The sequence below is a fragment of the Melopsittacus undulatus genome, chromosome 11 (assembly GCF_012275295.1).
Source record: "Melopsittacus undulatus isolate bMelUnd1 chromosome 11, bMelUnd1.mat.Z, whole genome shotgun sequence".
Taxonomy (NCBI): domain Eukaryota; kingdom Metazoa; phylum Chordata; class Aves; order Psittaciformes; family Psittaculidae; genus Melopsittacus; species Melopsittacus undulatus.
Genome location: NC_047537.1, coordinates 1,735,533 through 1,753,819, shown reverse-complemented (window position 1 = coordinate 1,753,819; position 18,287 = coordinate 1,735,533). Strand labels below are relative to the sequence as shown.

At 53.8% G+C, this 18,287-nt stretch overlaps 2 protein-coding genes across 2 annotated transcripts in view; one reads left to right on the top strand and one right to left on the bottom strand.

The window, feature by feature from the left end:
* Nucleotides 1-232: 232 nt before the first annotated feature.
* On the bottom strand, nt 233-1,770 carry B3GALT9 (beta-1,3-galactosyltransferase 9). Its single transcript, XM_005146362.2, has 2 exons — nt 1,765-1,770; nt 233-1,333 (listed from the first exon to the last, which is right to left on the bottom strand). The coding sequence occupies exons 1-2, from the start codon at nt 1,768-1,770 to the stop codon at nt 233-235; spliced, it is 1,107 nt and encodes a 368-aa protein (XP_005146419.2).
* Nucleotides 1,771-9,708: 7,938 nt separating this feature from the next.
* The window catches only part of KCNT1 (potassium sodium-activated channel subfamily T member 1), a 75,349-nt gene continuing 66,770 nt past the window's right edge, over nt 9,709-18,287 (top strand). Inside the window, exon 1 of the mRNA XM_034067717.1 lies at nt 9,709-9,845. Within this exon, the coding sequence (XP_033923608.1) occupies nt 9,709-9,845 (137 nt within the window). The remainder of the gene's footprint in view (nt 9,846-18,287) is intronic.

Below are 18,287 nucleotides of genomic sequence, written 5' to 3'. Positions count from 1 at the left end.
TGGACACAGACAAAGTTTCTTGGAATATTCTGTTTTACTTGTATTCGTGCACTTGTAGGTACTTTAGTTAACAGTACATCCAGCTCTGCTGCTCTAACACACTACAGCACTGAGAATTCATCTGCTGTGGAAGGAAAGAGACCTAACCTTGAGAGGACATTGTTATTCCTGATGTTAAAGGATAAAACAGCTGGTAAAAGGAAATTCAGACTTCCTTCACAAACATTAAATCTTAATTGACAAAATGAAGCACCTCATTTTTTATTCCATCCAAGTTAAACTGTTTGAACTTGTCAATATAGGTCAAAACCTTGCAGGACACCAGACTGTAGTAAGTTTCCAGTAAAGAGCAATCTTTCCCATCGCTTGTTTCCTTCCAGTCTTTAAATAACTCGTCCTCTTCCATGTTGGAAGAGGTGAAAATGAATTTGTAGCAGCATCGATTGTAGCTGATGTGTTTCTGCCCAGAAAACCGGGAGCTGTGAATGGGAGTGATGCCAGCTTTCTTAGCACAGATCCCAACAAAGACATCGGGGGGCACTGACCCTGCCACCTCCTTGGAGGCCACAAACACCTTGCGAGCGACATCCTGTGACATGATGAAGGCGCTCCCTTCACAGTAATCTGGGTAAAGCTCCTCTGGGTATTGAAGGATGGGAACAAAGCCAGGGCTAGCAGGGTCTCTGTTGGGCACTCCTTGATGAATGACCCTTCCAATGTAGATGTCCTCGAGTTGTGTTAAACTAAGCAAGTATTCAGCCAGACTGGGAACACCAACAAACATGTCTTCATCTGCTTTAAGGATATACTGTGCATGGGAGCAGGAAGTCACTGTCCACTCCACGCTCATCAACATCTTCTGTGTCTGTGTCCCAGGAGAATCAATGAAACTGCCTTCAATAATGTCTCTGTGCTCTTGAGACTCCTCATCGATCTCCAGCTGGGTGGTTACTGAAGCAGGCTTTCCTAAAGCAAACAGCGTGAGGACAGTGTAACCTCTGGTGTCTGTCACATTGCCCCATGTCTGCCTGATCACGTTGCGTCTCGTCCTGTTCTCTGGGCTGCTGAAGACAAGAATGAGCAGAAATACCTCTTGATCGGAGCACGTCGCTGGGCTGTGGCTGATGTAAGAGAGGTTTGCCTTCAGAGGCTCCGTATTGAGCTGCCTGGCCCGCTCCCTGATTTCAAGAGTCTTTGCATCGGTGTAAGAAAGAGGCAATGACCGCAGGAAGTATTCCTCCAGTAAGTCTGCTCCAAAAAGCAGCACGTGGAAAAGCAGGACATTGAAGAGAATGAAGCACCACTGGTGAGTCCGTAGCCTGCAGAGTGTCAGCTGGGGAGGAGAAGACACAGACACTGGATTCTCTTGCTACTACAGTACAGAAGCTTCCCTCTGCTTAGAACATATCCATGCAAAACAATCACAACTTCTAGACCGTGGTCTCTGTATCATTAGTGCAAGACTCTCCCTAGAAACCAAAGCATCCCTACTTCTTGTGGTGCAGCAAGATCCCAAGCTGAGAAGGACATTGCTCTGGGAGGCATTTTGTGCATCCATGTGTAGAAATACTGAGGAATACCTCACTATTAATGTTTTCTGACTGTTTTTAACCTGCTACTGGTGGCCTGAGATGCTAACGAAGATCTCTAATGTTAACGTATGTCCTCAAAGGTGAGCCTTTGGTACGTGGCCTGAGTTCTTGGCACAGTTTGAATCATAGAAGCCTCATGCTAGCACCCTGAGTAATGATCCAAATCACTTACCTGCATGGTGGTGGGAGCTCTCCCTGCAGCAGGGTCTGTGTCAACACCAGAGGCAGTTTCTCCCTGGCAGAGGCTTTTGGGGCAGTGTCTGTATCTGGGTCTGCAGGATCCAGTTACTGCCCAGCGCCCAGAGACTGTGGCTTCCCCCTTACCTGCGTGTGGGAGGAAAGCTGATCCAAGGGGATGATCGTGTTGCAGCTGCATAGAACACAAAGCAAACACAACTTGAGCCTTTCCCTCTATTAATTTCTGGCACTTGGGGTTGGGTGTCTCAGAAGCACAGAAGGGCAGCAGCTGCTCAGGCTCACTGGTGGAAGGGGTCCTCTGGTACCTGTGTGAATCTGTGCTAGCTCTGCCAGGTTGTTGCTGTTTCCTATAGCTGTGCCATTGTGGGCTTGGTTCCCTGGTCAGTGGTGGTTGATCCCTTCACTAAGTGAGTGCTTTGTGTCTCCCAGGGTGGAGGTTTGGGGTGTGAACCTATGGGCTTGTCTTGTGTGGGTTCCCAATGGATGTGCAGAACACCCGAAGCCCATGGGCACTGCTGGGCCAGGCTGTCCCTGCTGGAAACAGGTGTGCTTCCAATGAGCCCCTGGGAGGAAGGCAGGAGGAAAGGGCTGTGCAATGGGAGCTGATGGTGTTCAGCCATTAGGCTTATGGCCACGAGGCTGGGAATGTTCTGATGTGTCCCACCACCTCCTGCCCCTTCCAGCCAGGCTGTCACAAGCTGCATTGGATGTTCCTTTGTTTCCTCTCTGCTTTAAATGAGCCTTTGTATCCATGCTTGTGTGGTGGCTGCATGTCCTGGTGCAGAGCTGCAGTGATCTCCCCCTGGCCAGGCTCCTGCCTTCTGTGGTGGCCTCGGCTGCTCCGGAGCATCCCTGTGTTAATGTTGGCACAGCCACGGCTGTGCTGGAGCTGACTGGGCTGGGGAGCTGTGGGGGGCTGGAAGTGCTGGAAGGGGAAGTGCCAAAGACACCACGAACAGGATGGAGGTGTCAGCAGGGGTGAGGGTTGGGTTTGACAGCAGGTCTGTGAGCGGGGGGGCTTGTTGGGTCCCCAGCAGCCCCCTGGATGGGGCAGATGATGGCAATGATGTTGTTTGATGGGCAAATAGTGGCAGGAGGTGTCAGCTTCCATGCAGGAGCCTCCATTCCAGGCTCCATGCAGGAGCACAGAGATCATGGTGTATTTATCAAGGTTGAAAAGGTTTCTCATAGCAGTTCTGTTACTGCACCCTTAGGTGAAAGGGTGTGAGGGGAATGCAGAATTGCTGTGGCTTGCTTTAGCTGTGTGCCTTGCAAGGGTGCGATGCTCTGAGCATTGCAGTCCTCCCTGCAGCATCCTTAGGGCAGATGGAGAAGAGCTTTGATTTCTGGTGTAACCAAGGGTTAATTCCCCAGCCCTGAGCCCCTCAGCGCTTCCAGTGCCTGCCCCTGGGTCTGTGGCAGTGTGGGACATGCTGGGCAATCTCATTGCTTACAGAAGAAACCAGGTCCCCACAATGTGGTTACAGCTTGCAAAGCCAACCTAAACACTCACAGTGGGCAAGTGCCAATGTGGGGCTCTGATTTAGGCTCTCCAAAACTGGAACCAAAGCCCTTCCACAGAGCTGGTGTATCAGCTGGGCTGCAGCTTCAGCCGGACCAGCCCCACAGTCACTGTAAGCTGTGCTTTGAAGCTGGGCGAGCTGTCAGCACGGGAAGCATCAGTCAGATGGGCTCTCTGACATGAAGAGCTAAGAGGACGATATTTGTCACGTACAACAACAGCTCTTCAGCCCTAGACCCCCACTCCGGGAGAAATCCCCCTTTGAAGATGCTCCATCTCCAGCTAAACCGTTAAATAAGCAAACAAACACAAGCATTTGAAACCCGCTGCATTAAAACCTGTGTGTTTAGAGTACCAATAGGATAATGAAAGCCACATGTGCATCATCCCTGTCCCAGTTGTGCCCAGCGTGGTGCTTGCACTGCTTGTGAAGTCATTTCTTCAGCACGGCTTTGTGGTGGCAGCAGGAACTTCAGACATTGCTGATATCATGTGCATGGGATGAGCAGTACCCCACTGCAGGCAGCGCAGCATCAGCTCATGGGTGAGGGGTTCTGTGCATCTGAGCAGCCAGGATGAGACCCCAGGGGACAAAACTGAGGATCAGAAATGGGAACACTGCTGAAAGGTAAAATTGCTCATGTGGGAATGCCACAAACCACTCGGCTGCAGGGATTTGCCCTGGGATCATCCCTCCATCGCCTCTAAAACCCCAACGTAAGGTACAGCAGCTTCTGTCTGACCTTATCCCACTCTTCAGATGGGTACAGTCAAACCATTCAGGGTAAACCTCATTCCCAGTGAGAATGAAGGGTTTCCAGAAGAAGAATGAACTCGGGGCCCTGGAGTGGCTGAAGCCAGGTCAGTCTGGGGAAAGGAGTGATGTTCCTACAGCTCACATAAACCCCAAAGGATCTTGTGGGTGTAAATTAGGGGAACAACCAGGAAAGCAGCTTCTCCTGAGCCCCAGGGCTATTGTTTGCTTTAGGGAAGGTATTTTCCTCTTCTCCTTAAATTTATGTCCAAGCAAACCTCATTATGGACGCAGGGATGTACCCATAAAGCTGCAGACAACCTGACCTACCATATGAGCAGTGAGTGTTTAGAGTGGAGGATGCTTGGGGTGGATGTGTTGGAGAGGACAGATTCTTAAGGTCTCCTGGCTTCCCTGCCAGTGCTGGGAAGAGGGAAGCAGAGCCTGGCTTATCTTGATTCCGCTCTGCTCCACTTCATGAAGATGTGAAGGCTTTGGATGCCGCAGTGTTCCCGGGTGATGGCGAGGGCAGGCAGATGGATTTACTGGGAAACACAGTGAAAACTGGCTTTAATACCATAAATGTATGGTATAAAATCATAAATCCATTATGAAAGCCGGAGCTCTGCCTTCCCCATGTGTCCATGTGGGTGCTCCATCTCACCCACTGTTCTTCCCCCTCTCTGTCCCCTGCTCACAGGCTCTCCCCTAAAGCTGGGTTGATCCCACAGGCAGGTTTCAGCTCTTCACTCCTGCTCCAGGGCCATGCCAGATCCTCGCCCATTGGCAGGCACCACAGACTCTTCCCATAAGACATTCCCAGTTCCCTTATTTTAAGGGTTGGAGATATCCCTTGTTGATATCCCTTGAGATATCCAAAGCATCCCTTTGGATGGAAAGCCACTGGGATGCTCCTGGGACCACAGGGCATTCATAGGTATCCTCAGTGTCTCAGACCCTTCCTAAAGGGTCCCCCCTGTTTGCACGCTGCCTTTTGCAGTGCTTCACCTGCACATGCCGACTGATAGCACGAGGGCTGGGAAGGATTTGTCTGGGTTTCAATAAGAGCAGTGGCTGTGATAAATAAATGGAGATAATTGTCTTGGTCTTAGTCACCGAACAGCAATGTTTGTGCTGAGGAAGATGATTCAGCTCTTGCAGGCGATTCGTCACCTTACGTTCTCCATCAGGCTTGGGAGGTGATGGAAGATAAAGCTTTATAGGAGTTACACAGTGTGTGCTCCATTTATCTTTTGATATTAAACATCCCTTTGGGTGTTAAACATAAGGAGAAACCTTAAAAACAAGGCACGAAGGCGGCATGCTGACACACCGAACAGATTGGCTGCTCCTGGTGCATAAATGAGGGTGTCTTTTCTTCCTATTTAATGGCTCCATTGACTGGGTTAAACCCATGTTTTTATAGCCAAGTTCCTAGAATTCATTTTGCTTTGCATACATCAGTCTCGGAGCTGCAGCGATCAATCTTTTTGTAGGGGTATGTTTGATTGTTACTCCTTGAGTTTAATGACAGCTTTGACAACCAACTACCACTGTATTCCCTGACAGAGACAGCTTAAACCCTCCGTGCATTCTGGAAGTGCCACGTTCAGCCTCGGAAATACCAAACCCAATATAAGCTGAATGGGGAATGCATGAGCTTGTGCTGGGTTGAGGTGATGGGAATCCAGACCTTGGGCTGAGCCAGTTCCTAAGCAGTGATCTCCCTGCTGAGATGTCAGCCTGACATAAATCCCCTTTGTTTGCAGTGAACCAGAACCTTGCCTCTTGTTACTCACTTTCAGAGCAGGTTACTTTGCTTTGCCCTTTCCTTCCCTGATGTTAGAGACAGGCTCTGTGCTCGGCACATCCAGATTGCACATGAAACCCGTTTGACACAGACAACCCCCAGAGCATCTGAGCCTTGAGTCAAGCCCTGCTGTGATTCATTCAGTCCTTGCTCTGGCAACGTCTGCAGTCAGGAGCTGGTTCTGTGCCTGCTCCATGGGCACTGGGCAGAAAGCTGGGGGGTTTCCTCTGGGGTTGAGGGGGGTGTACGGGAGATGCACCCCAAAATGCAAAGCTTGCCCAAGGCTGTGGAGGGAAACAGGTCCTGGGGCTCATGCAGTGCCCCAGCCCATGCTCTTCGGGACACACGGTGCTGGATGGAATCCACTGCACTCCCATTGCATGGAGCTGGTGTGCCAAAGGTGTGGGGAGGGAGCTGCAGCCCCCCAGCCATAACCCATTGCCCTCCTGTCGGGGTTATCAGGGAGCTGGAGGATGAGGATGTTCTCCAACAGGAATCCTCATGGCTGGACTGGGGTAACGCACCCCCAGGGATGACTTCCTCTGCCTCTTGCCTCTGACTCATCCACTGCTGCCTCCCCAGGTTTGTTGTGCTCCCAGGCAGAGGCTGCATCCTTCAGTCTCTGCTGCCCCATCACCATGGGCCATGGTGGTGCCTGTGCCTCCTGCTGTGCTCAGCCTTTGTGGGGGGGGTCTCTGACTGGGGTTTGCCTGGAGCCCCTCGCTGGTTCCCCAGCCTGCCTCTGCCATAGAGAACATGTGTGTGCCCACAGCACACGGCCATGCAAACAGCACCAGCATCCCTGGATGCACCCACTCCCTGGTGTGCTCCCTGCCCAGCCCCATGGTGTGTGTGTGCTCTTGCATGCTGGATGCTGAAGGGGCTCCCCAGCAGAGTGGGGCTGAGGATGCCAGGAGGAGGTTGAGGTTTAGTGTCACCATGAAACAATGGTTAATTCTATGTTTTGTTGATAGGATAACGTGGGGAAATGAAGACTTGCAGCATGGATGGAACACTGAGGAGTGCTGCAGCTGGAGGTGGGGAGGGCTCAGCCACACCTGGGCCCCAGGTGCTGAATGGTGCCATTGCTGAGAGCACTGCCCTGCCCTCCCCTGCCTCGAGTTTAGGGCAAAATCAGACTGTGCAGGGGCAGAACAAGCAACCTCAGCTGGGAGCGGACACTGCTCCGTGACAGTCAATAGCAGACTGTAAATAACTCCCATCCCCTGCTTGTTCTCTGGGTCGTGGCACACACTGTGCCCTGCAACACCTTCTGGAGCTTAATACCTGGGCAAGGAAACAACAACCAGTGGGGGAGAAAGGAAGGAAATATTCTGCTTGTTGTGTGTTCAGCACAGGCTGCGAAGTGATGCTCTGAGGGAGCAAGGGCCTCGTGTTGTGTGGAGCTCCAGAACTGCTCCATGCTGGAGCTGGGAGCGGCTCCCAGGACATGGGCTCTGCTTCCCCAGGTGGGATCCCAGTGGGGCAGCTTGTCCCTGTGCCCAGGTGGCCTCAGCATCCCCCCCTGTGGGCAGGCACCAGGTCCCCTCCAGGCGCTCATCCTGCAGTGCTGGGGTATGGATGCTCTCTTCTTCTGGCTCTTTCTCATTCCCCAGCATCACCACCCCCCTCCCGTAGCCATTCTAACTCATTCCTCCCCCACGCCTGTGTTATCACCTCACATGTCAATACGCGGCTGTGCCACCCACCCCTCTCCTCACTGAGCTGCACGGCAACGTTTCACACCCGATAATGTGAGGCAATTAGTGAATGAAGAATAACGTGCCTGATGGGTGGGGAAGCATCACACGGGTGGATTGCACGGGGAGGATTAATTGCTTCTCTCTCAAATGACTCCTAGTGTAGGAGAGTCCATATGGAGAGGGAGGAGGAGGAAGAGATGCTGCGGGAGAAACAAAGTCCCTGGTCCCAGTGAGAAGTGTAAAGCCCAGTGCAGCTGAGTGGGAGCTTCCCGCTGGAGCTGGAGCCTGCGGCAGCCAATGGGTACCATGTGTGGATGCATCACACGAGGGCTGGGGCTCACAGGAGAGCAAGGAGGGGGTAGCAAGGGGAGAAGGGGGGTGAGGAGCTGCTGGAGAGAAGCATGGAGCCAGGCTGAGAGAGCTGGGCTGGGGCAGCCTGGAGAGGAGAAGGCTCCTGAAGGGGAGACCTGAGAGCAGCTCCAGTGCCTAAAGGGGCTGCAGGGAAACTGGAGAGGGGCTTGGACAAGGGCCTGGAGGGCCAGGCCAAGGGGAATGGCTTGAACCTGCCTGAGGGGAGACTGAGCTGAGCTCTTAGGCAGAAGCTGTTCCCTGTGAGGGTGCTGAGGCGCTGGCACAGGGTGCCCAGAGGAGCTGTGGCTGCCCCATCCCTGGCAGTGCTCAAGGCCAGGTTAGACACAGGGGCTTGGAGCAGCTGCTCCAGTGGAAGGTGTCCCTGCCCGTGGCAGGGGTTGGAGCTGGAGGAGCTCTGAGGTCCTTTCCAACCCAAACCATTTATGACTCTGTGAAAACACCTCTCGGGCAGTGGGGAGCTGCTGCCCTGGTTGTTGTCACCCTCCCCCAGGGTCTGACTGAAGTGGCTTTGGTGGCTGAGGCAGTCGGGGAGCATTGCACAAGGCACAGGGCTCCTTTGTCTGTGTGAGAGCATTTCCTTCGTACTACATGGTTCTCATTGAGCATTTCTGCTCTCTCCAAGCCTGGGGTCCCAGGAACCTGCACCATGAGCTCCCCAGCGCCTGTGCAGCAGCGTGGGCTCCGGAAGAGGGATAAAGAAAGAAGCAAGAGAGGTGAGGAGTGGGCCAGAGCTGGGGTGAGTGGAGGCTGCTGTGCTTGCATTGGTGGTGGGAGACAGCTTTGGAGCACTTTGGATTTGGCCACACCGTTATGGATGGCACCTCCTAGCACCCATGGGCCTGAACTTGGAGACAGCACCTTGGGCTCCATCCCCTTAACCCTTTCCCAGAGGCAGCCGGCTCATTTCCAGCTGTCCCCGGGCTGGGGTTGTGTTATTGCAGCAGTGTCCCCCCGGGAAGATCAATGCTTCCCGGCCCCGGCCGCGCAGCACGGCACAGGAATTCCCCCGCAGGCCGGGGCTCGGCTGGGCTGTTTGCTTTGGGTACAGCCCCAGGGCACAGCGGAGCTCAAATATTTGTGCGGCGGTAGGAAAGGAAATGATAACAGTAATTGGAGAGAATACATAGGAGTCAATAGGAGTCAATAGAAGTCAATAGGAGTCAATAGAAGTCAATAGGAGTCAATAGAAGTGAACAGAAGGACACCAGGTCCTCCCGGGGCGGGCAGGGGTCGGCGGTGCGGGACGCGCTCCGGGGGCCCTGGGCTGCTCCATTGGCTGTTGCCCGGAGGCCGTGGGGCCGGTGCCGGGGGGCGGTGGGAGGTGCCCGCACGGCCGCCAGGGGGCGCCGTGGTGCAGCGGCGGCGCGGGGGGCGCGGAGGGTGCGGGAGCCGCCGCTCGCCATGGGCAGCCCCGTTGGGCAGCGCCGCGGGCGGGGGGCGGACGGGGGCACCGGGGCCCCGTAGGGACGGTCCTGCCCCGCTCCGCCTCCGGTCCCACCGAGCCCCGGCACCTGTTGCTGCCGCGCTCCCCCCTCGGCCCCGGCATGCGGAGCTCCCGGCCGGGCGCGCCGTGATGGGCGGCCGGGAGCGGAGCCCGGACGGCGGCGGCGGTGGTGGTGGTGGTGGTGTTGGTGGTTGTTGTGGTGGTGTTGGTGGTGCTGGTGGTGGTGGTGGTGGCTCTGCCCGCAGCCGGCAGCCCCCGGCCGTGGGGTGCTCTGCTCCGCCTCGGCTCTCCGCGCACCGGCGCCGCTTCGCCGATGCCGTTCTCGGGCGAGGAGCGGAGCCTGCAGGGGATCTACAAACCGGCGGAGGGCAGGGCGGCCGGCGGGGCCGCCGTCTGTACCGAGTGCTACACCAACCGCTCCTTCCTCTACGACGATGGCAGCGCTCACAGGTACCGCCGGTGGGGCTCGGACCGTGGGGGTCGCGGTGGGATGTGAGGGGGGGGGTCGGAGGCTCCATGTGCCGCCGTCGAGGGGAGCTGCGGGGCAGGGCCGAGGGGAGCCCCTGTCCTCCGCCGTCTCCTCCCGGAGGGGCCGGGACCCGCTGCAAGGTCCTGCCCCCGGTGCCCCGTCCTGTTATCGTGCTCAAGGGGAGCAGGAAGTTTCTGCACCCCTCGCAGGGGTCCCCGTGAACCCGCTCCGGGCACTGGGGCCCTGGGAAGGGAGCGCTTGGAGGCTGCCTGGGCACAGGGGATGCTCGGAGGTCCCGAGTTGTTCCCAGTCACATCCTCCGAGGGAAAAGGGCAGATGCAGCCCCTCTGTGGTGCCTGCACGGACTGGGGCCCATGGGTCGGGCAGGGTTTTGGAGGAGCCCTGAAGCCATCCCAGAGCCAGAGGACTCAAACGCACAGAGGTGGAAAAGCCACATTCCCACAGGCACATGGCAGCTTTGGGCTTGTTTTGTGCCAGACTCAGTGTCCTGAACGAGGGAGGGGCTGTAGAAGTGAAGAGCTGCCCAAAGGGGAGCACAAGGACTTGGTGCCACTGTCCTCTCCTGCTTACATATCTCACAAGGGGATGAATGCTTGTTGCTGAAGTACCCCAGCTTTTCCTGATAACTCCTTTGTATTGTCATTGATCTGGTTATATTTACTGATGTGGCCCTTCTGTCTGTCACACTCATCAAACATCAGCTTAAACAAGGCAATGAAGTGTGTACATCAGTTTCTTCCTGGCAGATAAGGACCTTGCCTGGGTTTGTGCCCTGGGCTGGTCAACTGGAGCTCTCCATGTTGAGATGTCGCTCTGATTTAGGGACACCATCTTTTGTTCCTAAAAGACCAGGTAGAAAAAGAAGGAACAGTGTATTTGGTGCACCCCATAACTTCCAGTACATCACCATTGACTGGGTAGTTGATAAAATCCTTGAATATTGGTTCTTGGGATTAAATCCCTCATTGTTTCCCTGCAGTCCTCTCTCATGGACCTCAGGAGCCAGGCCCAGCTCACTCCTGACAACACCACTTGGTTGCCTTGGGCAAGGCCAAGGTGGCTGCAGAGCCCCAGTGTCTTCAGCAAACCCCATTTTGCAGCTGTACTTGGTGTGTTTGCAGTAATGGTGTCCTTGAACATCATTGAATGTGTCTGGGGGGGTCAGAGGCAGGCTGGAGATGGCAGCTGTGAAGGGCTCCGACTTAAGCATTACAGGACAAGGATGAGTTGCTGAGCTCAGCAGCAGTTATTGCTCCTTATACTGCAGAACTGCTCAGGGTCATTTAACCTCATCTAATGCACACCAATGAAATCCTTGTCCATAGCTCTTCCCGACTGTCCCTTTAGATCTGGATAGAAGAGCTTTGTTTTCTAGTTATTATTATGCAGCTCAATGTGTTTCTAACCCCCTCTGGCTCCAGAGAGGTTGAAATGCTGTTGTTTTCTGTGGCTTGTCTTGCCTTCCTCTGTGTTCAGCCCTTTGCTGCCCTTCAGAGATGTTAAACAAGCTGCTTGGAGCCACCAGGACTCGGCAGCTTTGCCCATAGGCGTGTGTGAAGGGTACGAGAGCCAGGCTGTATCTGAGCAGCAAAGATGTGTAGCACAACCCATGTACGTTTTGCTGTGTGCTCAAGGGGACTTCAGCTGGGTTGGCCCCATTAAAAGAAGTGGAAGCCCCAATTATCCTCATGCTTAACAGATCTAGAGATGGCTCAAAAGCTGCTGAGGACAAACTACACTTATCCATTGCCTGAGCGTGATGGGGAGGTGCGGATGTCTGTGTGCTGTCTTCTGTCCTTGTAAGGGGACAAAGGCCCTGAAAGTCCTTTCCAGTCGAAAGAAAGGGGTTAACAGTAAAAGCAATTGGAAGTCTGTTTGGAGAGCAAATACACATTTCTGGCACCCAGAGGGTACAAATAACCTCAATTTTACTTTCCTACCTCGTGGGAAACCAGGCACTGTTTGTTCAAGGAGCTGTCACTCAGGGAATACAGGATTTCCTCTGGCCAGCAGCTCCTCTTCCCCTGCCTTGCCCATGTAAGGGCACTCTGGGAAGAAGCAGTGATGGATGAGTGGCCATATGGAAGAGCTCATGCAAAAATACCCTGCACAAGGAAGGGGCCTGCGGGAGAAGCAGGGACGTGCGAGAGGAGACCTGGGTTTTCCATCCGCTACCTCCCCCTGCTATGGCTTATTTAAGAAGATGAAAGAAGGTGGAATGCACGAGGATACCTGGAGAAGCTGCTTGGGAAGATCCCATCTTTGCATTAGACGTATGTGGCTTTCCTCATGTCTGTTTTTAATGCCTATTATGGGAGCTCTATCCCCTGTCTGTTGGGCTGCACCTCTCTGCTTGGGTTCAGTGCTGCTGTTTGTACTTGGAGTGAGCAGTAGATGTCCTGTGCTGAGCAGGGTGGGTTTGGGTGCTGTGGGATGTGGGTCCCAGCTGGAGCATCTGCTCCAGTGTTTGGGAAGCCGAGGATGGGGTCTTAGAGCAGCAACCAGAGGGAGCTGTGAGTGCTGCAGGCAGGGAAGCTCTGATTGTGGTTATCCAGGTAGGTTTGATAGGGGATGCCTCACCTGGGCAGCCAGGACAGGTTGTGCTTTCTGGTGCAGCAATCACAGCCAGATGTGAAGCAGAGGCTGCAAGGTTAACAATGAAAGAGAAGAAAGAAGCATTGTTTAACCTGGTTTCTTGCTCCGTGTGAGCACGTCAGGGCCAGGCTGTGATCTCCCATCGCTTCTCCTGCCACTCATTAGATGTATCAGATGGACTGTCTCAGTTCAGCACAGGGACAGGCCCTGCAGCTGAGAACCTGTTGTTGTCTCTTAAGTTTTCCATTCTCTGGAAGTGAATGGGAAGATGCTTTGTGGCAGAGCTTGCACTGAATCAGCTGCGTAGCTGATCAATAACCAGGTCATCCAGGTGACATTACAGACGTTTATGAGCTTCCCAAAAGTCAACCTTGTGGATTGCAACTGTTGCTGTGGCTGCCCATGGGGATCCTGGCCTGGCTGTTCCGGGAGCAGCCGCAATAGGGAACCATAAAACCTCAGGGACAAGCACCCTGTATCTTCGGAGCACAGCAGAGATAAGGAATTCTGCTCTAGTTTTCCTCAGTTGATGGTGAGAGGGATGCACGTGGCTGTGATCCAGGGCTCAATGGGGCTGTCATCAGGTTATGCTGCTAAAACTGCCTCCGGAAAGCACCCCCCAGCATACCTGGGGCAGTGGGGAGAGGATTTGGGACCCTCCTGCTGTTCTCTTTAATGAAGGGCCATGACAGACCCAATGTCCTCCTTGCAAACTGCCTGTGGGCTCTGTCTGTGTCAGCCATGGCTGGAGTACAGCAAAGCAGGTCAGTGCCTGTGCTCAGGGCTCCTTCTGCCCTGCACAAATATGTACAGCATCTATTTGAATCCTCCATCAGAGACCTCGTCCTGACCCCAGTCCTGGTTCCCAAGTGCTGCATGTGGTTTGTTTTGGAGCCCGTTAGCGTTTCTTTTGCACCCGTGCCAAGCGGTGCCGAGTGTGGAACATCTCATTCATTCTCCTTGGGAATAAACAGGCCAAGAGCCACATTAGGGCTGAGCACAGGCTCCTCTGGTGTCGCTGGTGACACCACAGATCAACCCATCCCAGGGCTGTACCTCTGCAGCCTGTCCGACCAGCATCACCAGTGTGCTTCAATGGTGCGGATGGAAGCTTCCCCTGGGATGTGCCTGGTCCCTCTTGAATGTATTGGTACTTTCTGCCTCTGCAGAGGATGTGAGTTCTCTGATGCGGCTGCTCCATGTGAAAATGTGCTGCTTGTCCTTTGATTTCCCTGGGCTCCCACAGCTCTTGTGATGCACTCGCTCCCCGGTCATCTGCTCTGATTTCACCTGCTTTTCATCACGTCCCTTTCCAGGCTGAAGACTCCTCCTGATCTATTTGGTCTCTGCTTGTACAAAACACTTTATAACCCCATAGTTATCTCCATTACCTTCTCTGTGCCTTATCATCTCTGAAGAGGGGAACCAGAGTGTGTGTGGCTCTGCGGTGGGTTTATCTGTGCTATCACAGCCTCTTCTGATGCTTTGGGTTTTGGCCACCACTGACAGCTGCTGGCTTTGTAGTATTGTGTGCTGTGACTTTGGCTCTTTCCTGAGGCTGATTGGCAGAGCCTGTGCAGGAAGGTGATTTCTCTCCCTTTGGATTAGTTGGCATTTGTCAATGCTAATTTTCACCTGACATTTTGGCACCGGGTCAGTCAGTGCTGCAGCTGTTTACAGGCAGGTTCAGGACTGACCTTCCTGCCTCATTTGCAGTCATCACCATCACTTCTGAGCCCACGGAGGAGCAGGGAGCCTGGTGGGAGCCCACAGGAGATGTTTGTTCCCTTTCTGTTTGCCTCCTGTCTTTAATCCAGGAGACATCCTGCTCTTTGTCCTGCCGCATCCTGGTCTGGCAGTCGGGCTCAGAAGCCTCTTGGGGTTGTTTCTGTGCTCTCGAGCACTGGGCAGACTCTTCCTCCTCCCACCTCTCTCTGTTATGTTCTGCATTCAGCAGAGGGGAGTGTTCTGCAGGGCCTGGAGCACATGGAGGTTTCTTCTCCAAGCTGCATCCCAGCTGCCCACAGCAGTTGGGACCATATCGAGGGAGGACTTTATCAGCAGATCTTTATCAGAGTTAGCAGCCGTTTTGACATGAGCCTGAGAAACCCTGGGCACTGACTGCGGTGGTGGAGGGATATAACAGCCTGGGCTGAGGGACTGGGACACAGCCAGGATTGTGTGCTGTGGGGAGCCAGGCATGCTCCTGTCTGTGAATGATGCTGGAGAGTAGCGAGCTCTGCCTTGAGAGCATCTCCTTGCTCATCCTGGTGGGAGCTGGGAGCAGGTAGCATTGAGAGCATCTCCTTGCTCATCCTGATGGGAGCTGGGAGCAGGTAGCATTGAGAGCATCTCCTTGCTCATCCTGATGGGAGCTGGGAGCAGGTAGCATTGAGAGCATCTCCTTGCTCATCCTGGTGGGAGCTGGGAGGAGGTAGCATTGAGAGCATCTCCTTGCTCATCATGATGGGAGCTGGGAGCAGGTTGCGTTGTCCTGCTTACAACTACCAAGATGAGGGTTTGGGCTGGTTCCCAAGGGTTAGAGGGTGACTTTGGTCCCAGGTAACTCCATGTGGGAGGAGGAGCCCCAGGAAAAAAAACAGATTGGGCAACAAGAGGACAGGACTTTCAAGCCCTGCTTTAGCTGGAGATGAGCTTTTCTGTGCCCTGGGCTGGAGGAAGGAGGGCTGCTGCTGCCTGCAGGAGGGAGCACGGGCAGGACCCAGGCTGCGATGGAGCATTAGGATTCATAGGGACTAAGAAGAGTCCTCGTGGTAGAACTAGAACTGGCCAAGACCCACTTGGCTTTCTGGCCTCCCTCATGATGCCAGTGGCTGAAACTGGGACCCAAGGGACAGCTGAGGGGTGAGCCTTGGCATTGAGTGTGGCTGCAGGGGTAAGCGGTACCTAATGGCAGTGAATAGAGGAGTAGCTAAGGTGTGGAGACCTGCTTGGTGTCAGAAGGAGTTATATTGAGGTCCTTTCCAATCCTAACTATTCTATGATTCTATATTGCCCTTCTTAAGCAGGTGATAGCAGAGGGTTGGCTATTGGCTCCATGAACAGAGCCTGAGGCTGTCACAAGTGAATTGCTCCCTTTTTGCTTTAATGATCTGTTTAGGTTTAAGCTTTTTCACTGTTGGCTGGCATTCCTCAGGAGCCTGGTGTTATCCCTGTGTGCAACAGCACCCTGCCATTAAAGCTGTGTGATTCCTAGGGAATCCCGGTGTGCACAGCCTCCGAAATCCCCAGCAGGACTGATGAGGCCTCCCAGTGAGGGATCACTTCTCACTTCCAGCACAGAGAGTCTCAGTTGCTTGATTCCTTGAGCACTAGGGATGCTTCTGCTCTCAAATGATCTGCGGGTGCTCCCCAGCTGCTCACAAACCCCACACGGTGATAAGGAAGAGAAGGGTCATGTCCTTGCTGGGGAAGGGCTTCATGCTCTGGGAAACCTGCTCCTCAGCATATAGCTCCTTCAAGGGAGATATAGTTTAATGTTGTAATCCATAAATAGCCCTGGAGATAGCTGGGTCAGGAATTTCCCGGCAGGGTTGGTGACCTTGGCTCTGCAGGCTCTGGTTTGGCTTTACCCCTCTGTCTGAGGTTGTTCGTGGCTGAGATGCTGGGGAGGGCACTGGCTGCTGGTGGGAATGGTCAGGCTGGATGGGGGCTGCAGGCAGAGCTTAGCCAGAGGGTTGTGCCCAGCCTGTCCTTTGGTGCAGGTCACTGGTGTAAGTGGTTTGCTTCCAGTAGGGAGCTGAATCTTCACCTTTGGAGGAAGGGAATGGAGTGAGGTCCCTGGGACATCCTTGACCAAGGACGTGGGGATGGGGAGCAGAGCTGTGGCCTTAGGAGAGATGGGTTGGTATGTTGTGCTGCAAGGGATCAGGAGAGCTAATCTGCACTCTGATTGCACATGTACTCAATAGACTAAACCCATTGCAGATGGATGGTTGTGCTCTGGTCTGGCTCTGATGGGGAGCAGGGAGCCTGGCTGGTGCTGTCCTTCCCCTGGCTGTGCTGTGAGCCAGGTCAGGATGTGTCTGGTCCAGTGAGTCCTGCCCTGTGCCAAGCACCAACCAAGGGCCACTCTGCTCCTGTGCTCCTTGAACTCCTCTTTCTGGTCTTGTTGCTGCCTCTCCCCAGCAGATGCTGTGCTCATATCCCTGGTGCTTGGCACCGCAGGGTCCTGTGTGTGCAGACACAGTGCTCATGAATCCAGGCCCCTGAGGATGCAGCATCCCAGAGAGCTGGATCCCAGCCTGGTTCCTGTGCTGTTCACCACAAACACATCCTTCAGCTTCCTTTGTTCCCACTGGGGCTGGAGGAGCCGAGCTCCTGTGCTCCGTGTGCTGCTGTGGCATGAAAGATGAGTGAAAAGGCTTCTCAGCAGGGCTCTGCCTTGCCCGAGCTTTACCCTGTTGTACAGAGTGAATGTGTGCATCAAGCCAGAAGGAAATGGGGAGATGTGGGGTTGAGCTGCTAATATGGGGTTGTCTAATAAGAAAACCCAGCTCTGGACCTGGAAGGAACACTTTCCACTTTTATCTTCTAGCAAATAGCATTGCCAGCGGGGGGAAGGCTCGTGGAGCTTTGCACTGACTCACGCTTCCTGTTCGTTTTCAATGTGAAATACACAAAATGCTAATCCTGCCATGAGGCCTGTGGTGCTAAATTGCCTGCACTTGTTGAAAGCGAAGCGATGGATGGATTTGTCACGGGGCTCTGCAGCTCCATACGAGTTTTGAGCAATGGCAGCCCCTGATGTGGATGCTCTTCATGTGGACAGATCCGGATTTGGATGCAGGAGTTTAATGTGGGGGACTGAGCGCTTCATGTACTGCCTATATGTGTGTGTGTGTGTGTTCTATGGCTGTGGTACCCACAGAACTTGGGCTGAAGCTGCTCAGAGGATCTGGAAATCAAGCCTTGGATGTTATGATGGATCTGGTCACATCCCTTGGAGCACTTTAAGCTCTCTGAATCAAAAAGTAATAAATCCACAGCCATCAGACAGGTAATAAGAAGCTGATAAAGCAATTAAGTGGAATGGAGATGATTGCTTGTGGACACAGAGGTGTTTATGAAGTAGATACAATGATTTCATTAACAGAAATAGACTCCATCTCTCCCCGATTCTGCAATGATTTCTCACTTGTTATGGGACTTATGCTCAGGAAATAGGAGGTTTTAATGTTGTATTTTTGGGGTAAAGAACACTACCACTTGGCCTGTGTGTGTGCTCCTCCCTAAGGGACCACATTGTGGTGTATAAGACCCTCCTGTGGCTCTGGACACATCATCTGGGTGCCAGGGCTGTGATCTCTATGAATGGCATCAGGGTCACTGTATGACCTCTGGGGAGGGAAAGGGGATGGTGGGATAAGGATGTGGGGCTCTCCCTCTGCCAAGCTGAGGTGTAGGTTAGCTGCTTTCCTTCCTCCATGGTCTTTGCCCTCTCCTTTGGGCTGTGTTGTGCTGCTGTGCCAAGGGTGATGCCAATGCTGGCAGCAGTTGTGTGTTGAAGGCACAGGAGAGGTTTCTGCCTTCCAGCCCAGCTCTGGAGACTGAGCATGCGTCTCCCCATGGGCTTGGGCCATTAAGGGACCCCACAGGGATGTCACTCAGAAGAGAAAAGGCAAAATGAGAGGGGGAAACTACTGTAACCCGGTAACCAGAAGGGCTGTGGGAGGAGAAACAAACAGGAGATGATTGTGTGTATTTAAATAAATATAGAACAAGAAAAGGCAGAATTTCCTCTATGACTTTGCTCACCTGAGAGGCTCTGAGAGCCTGGCAGAGCT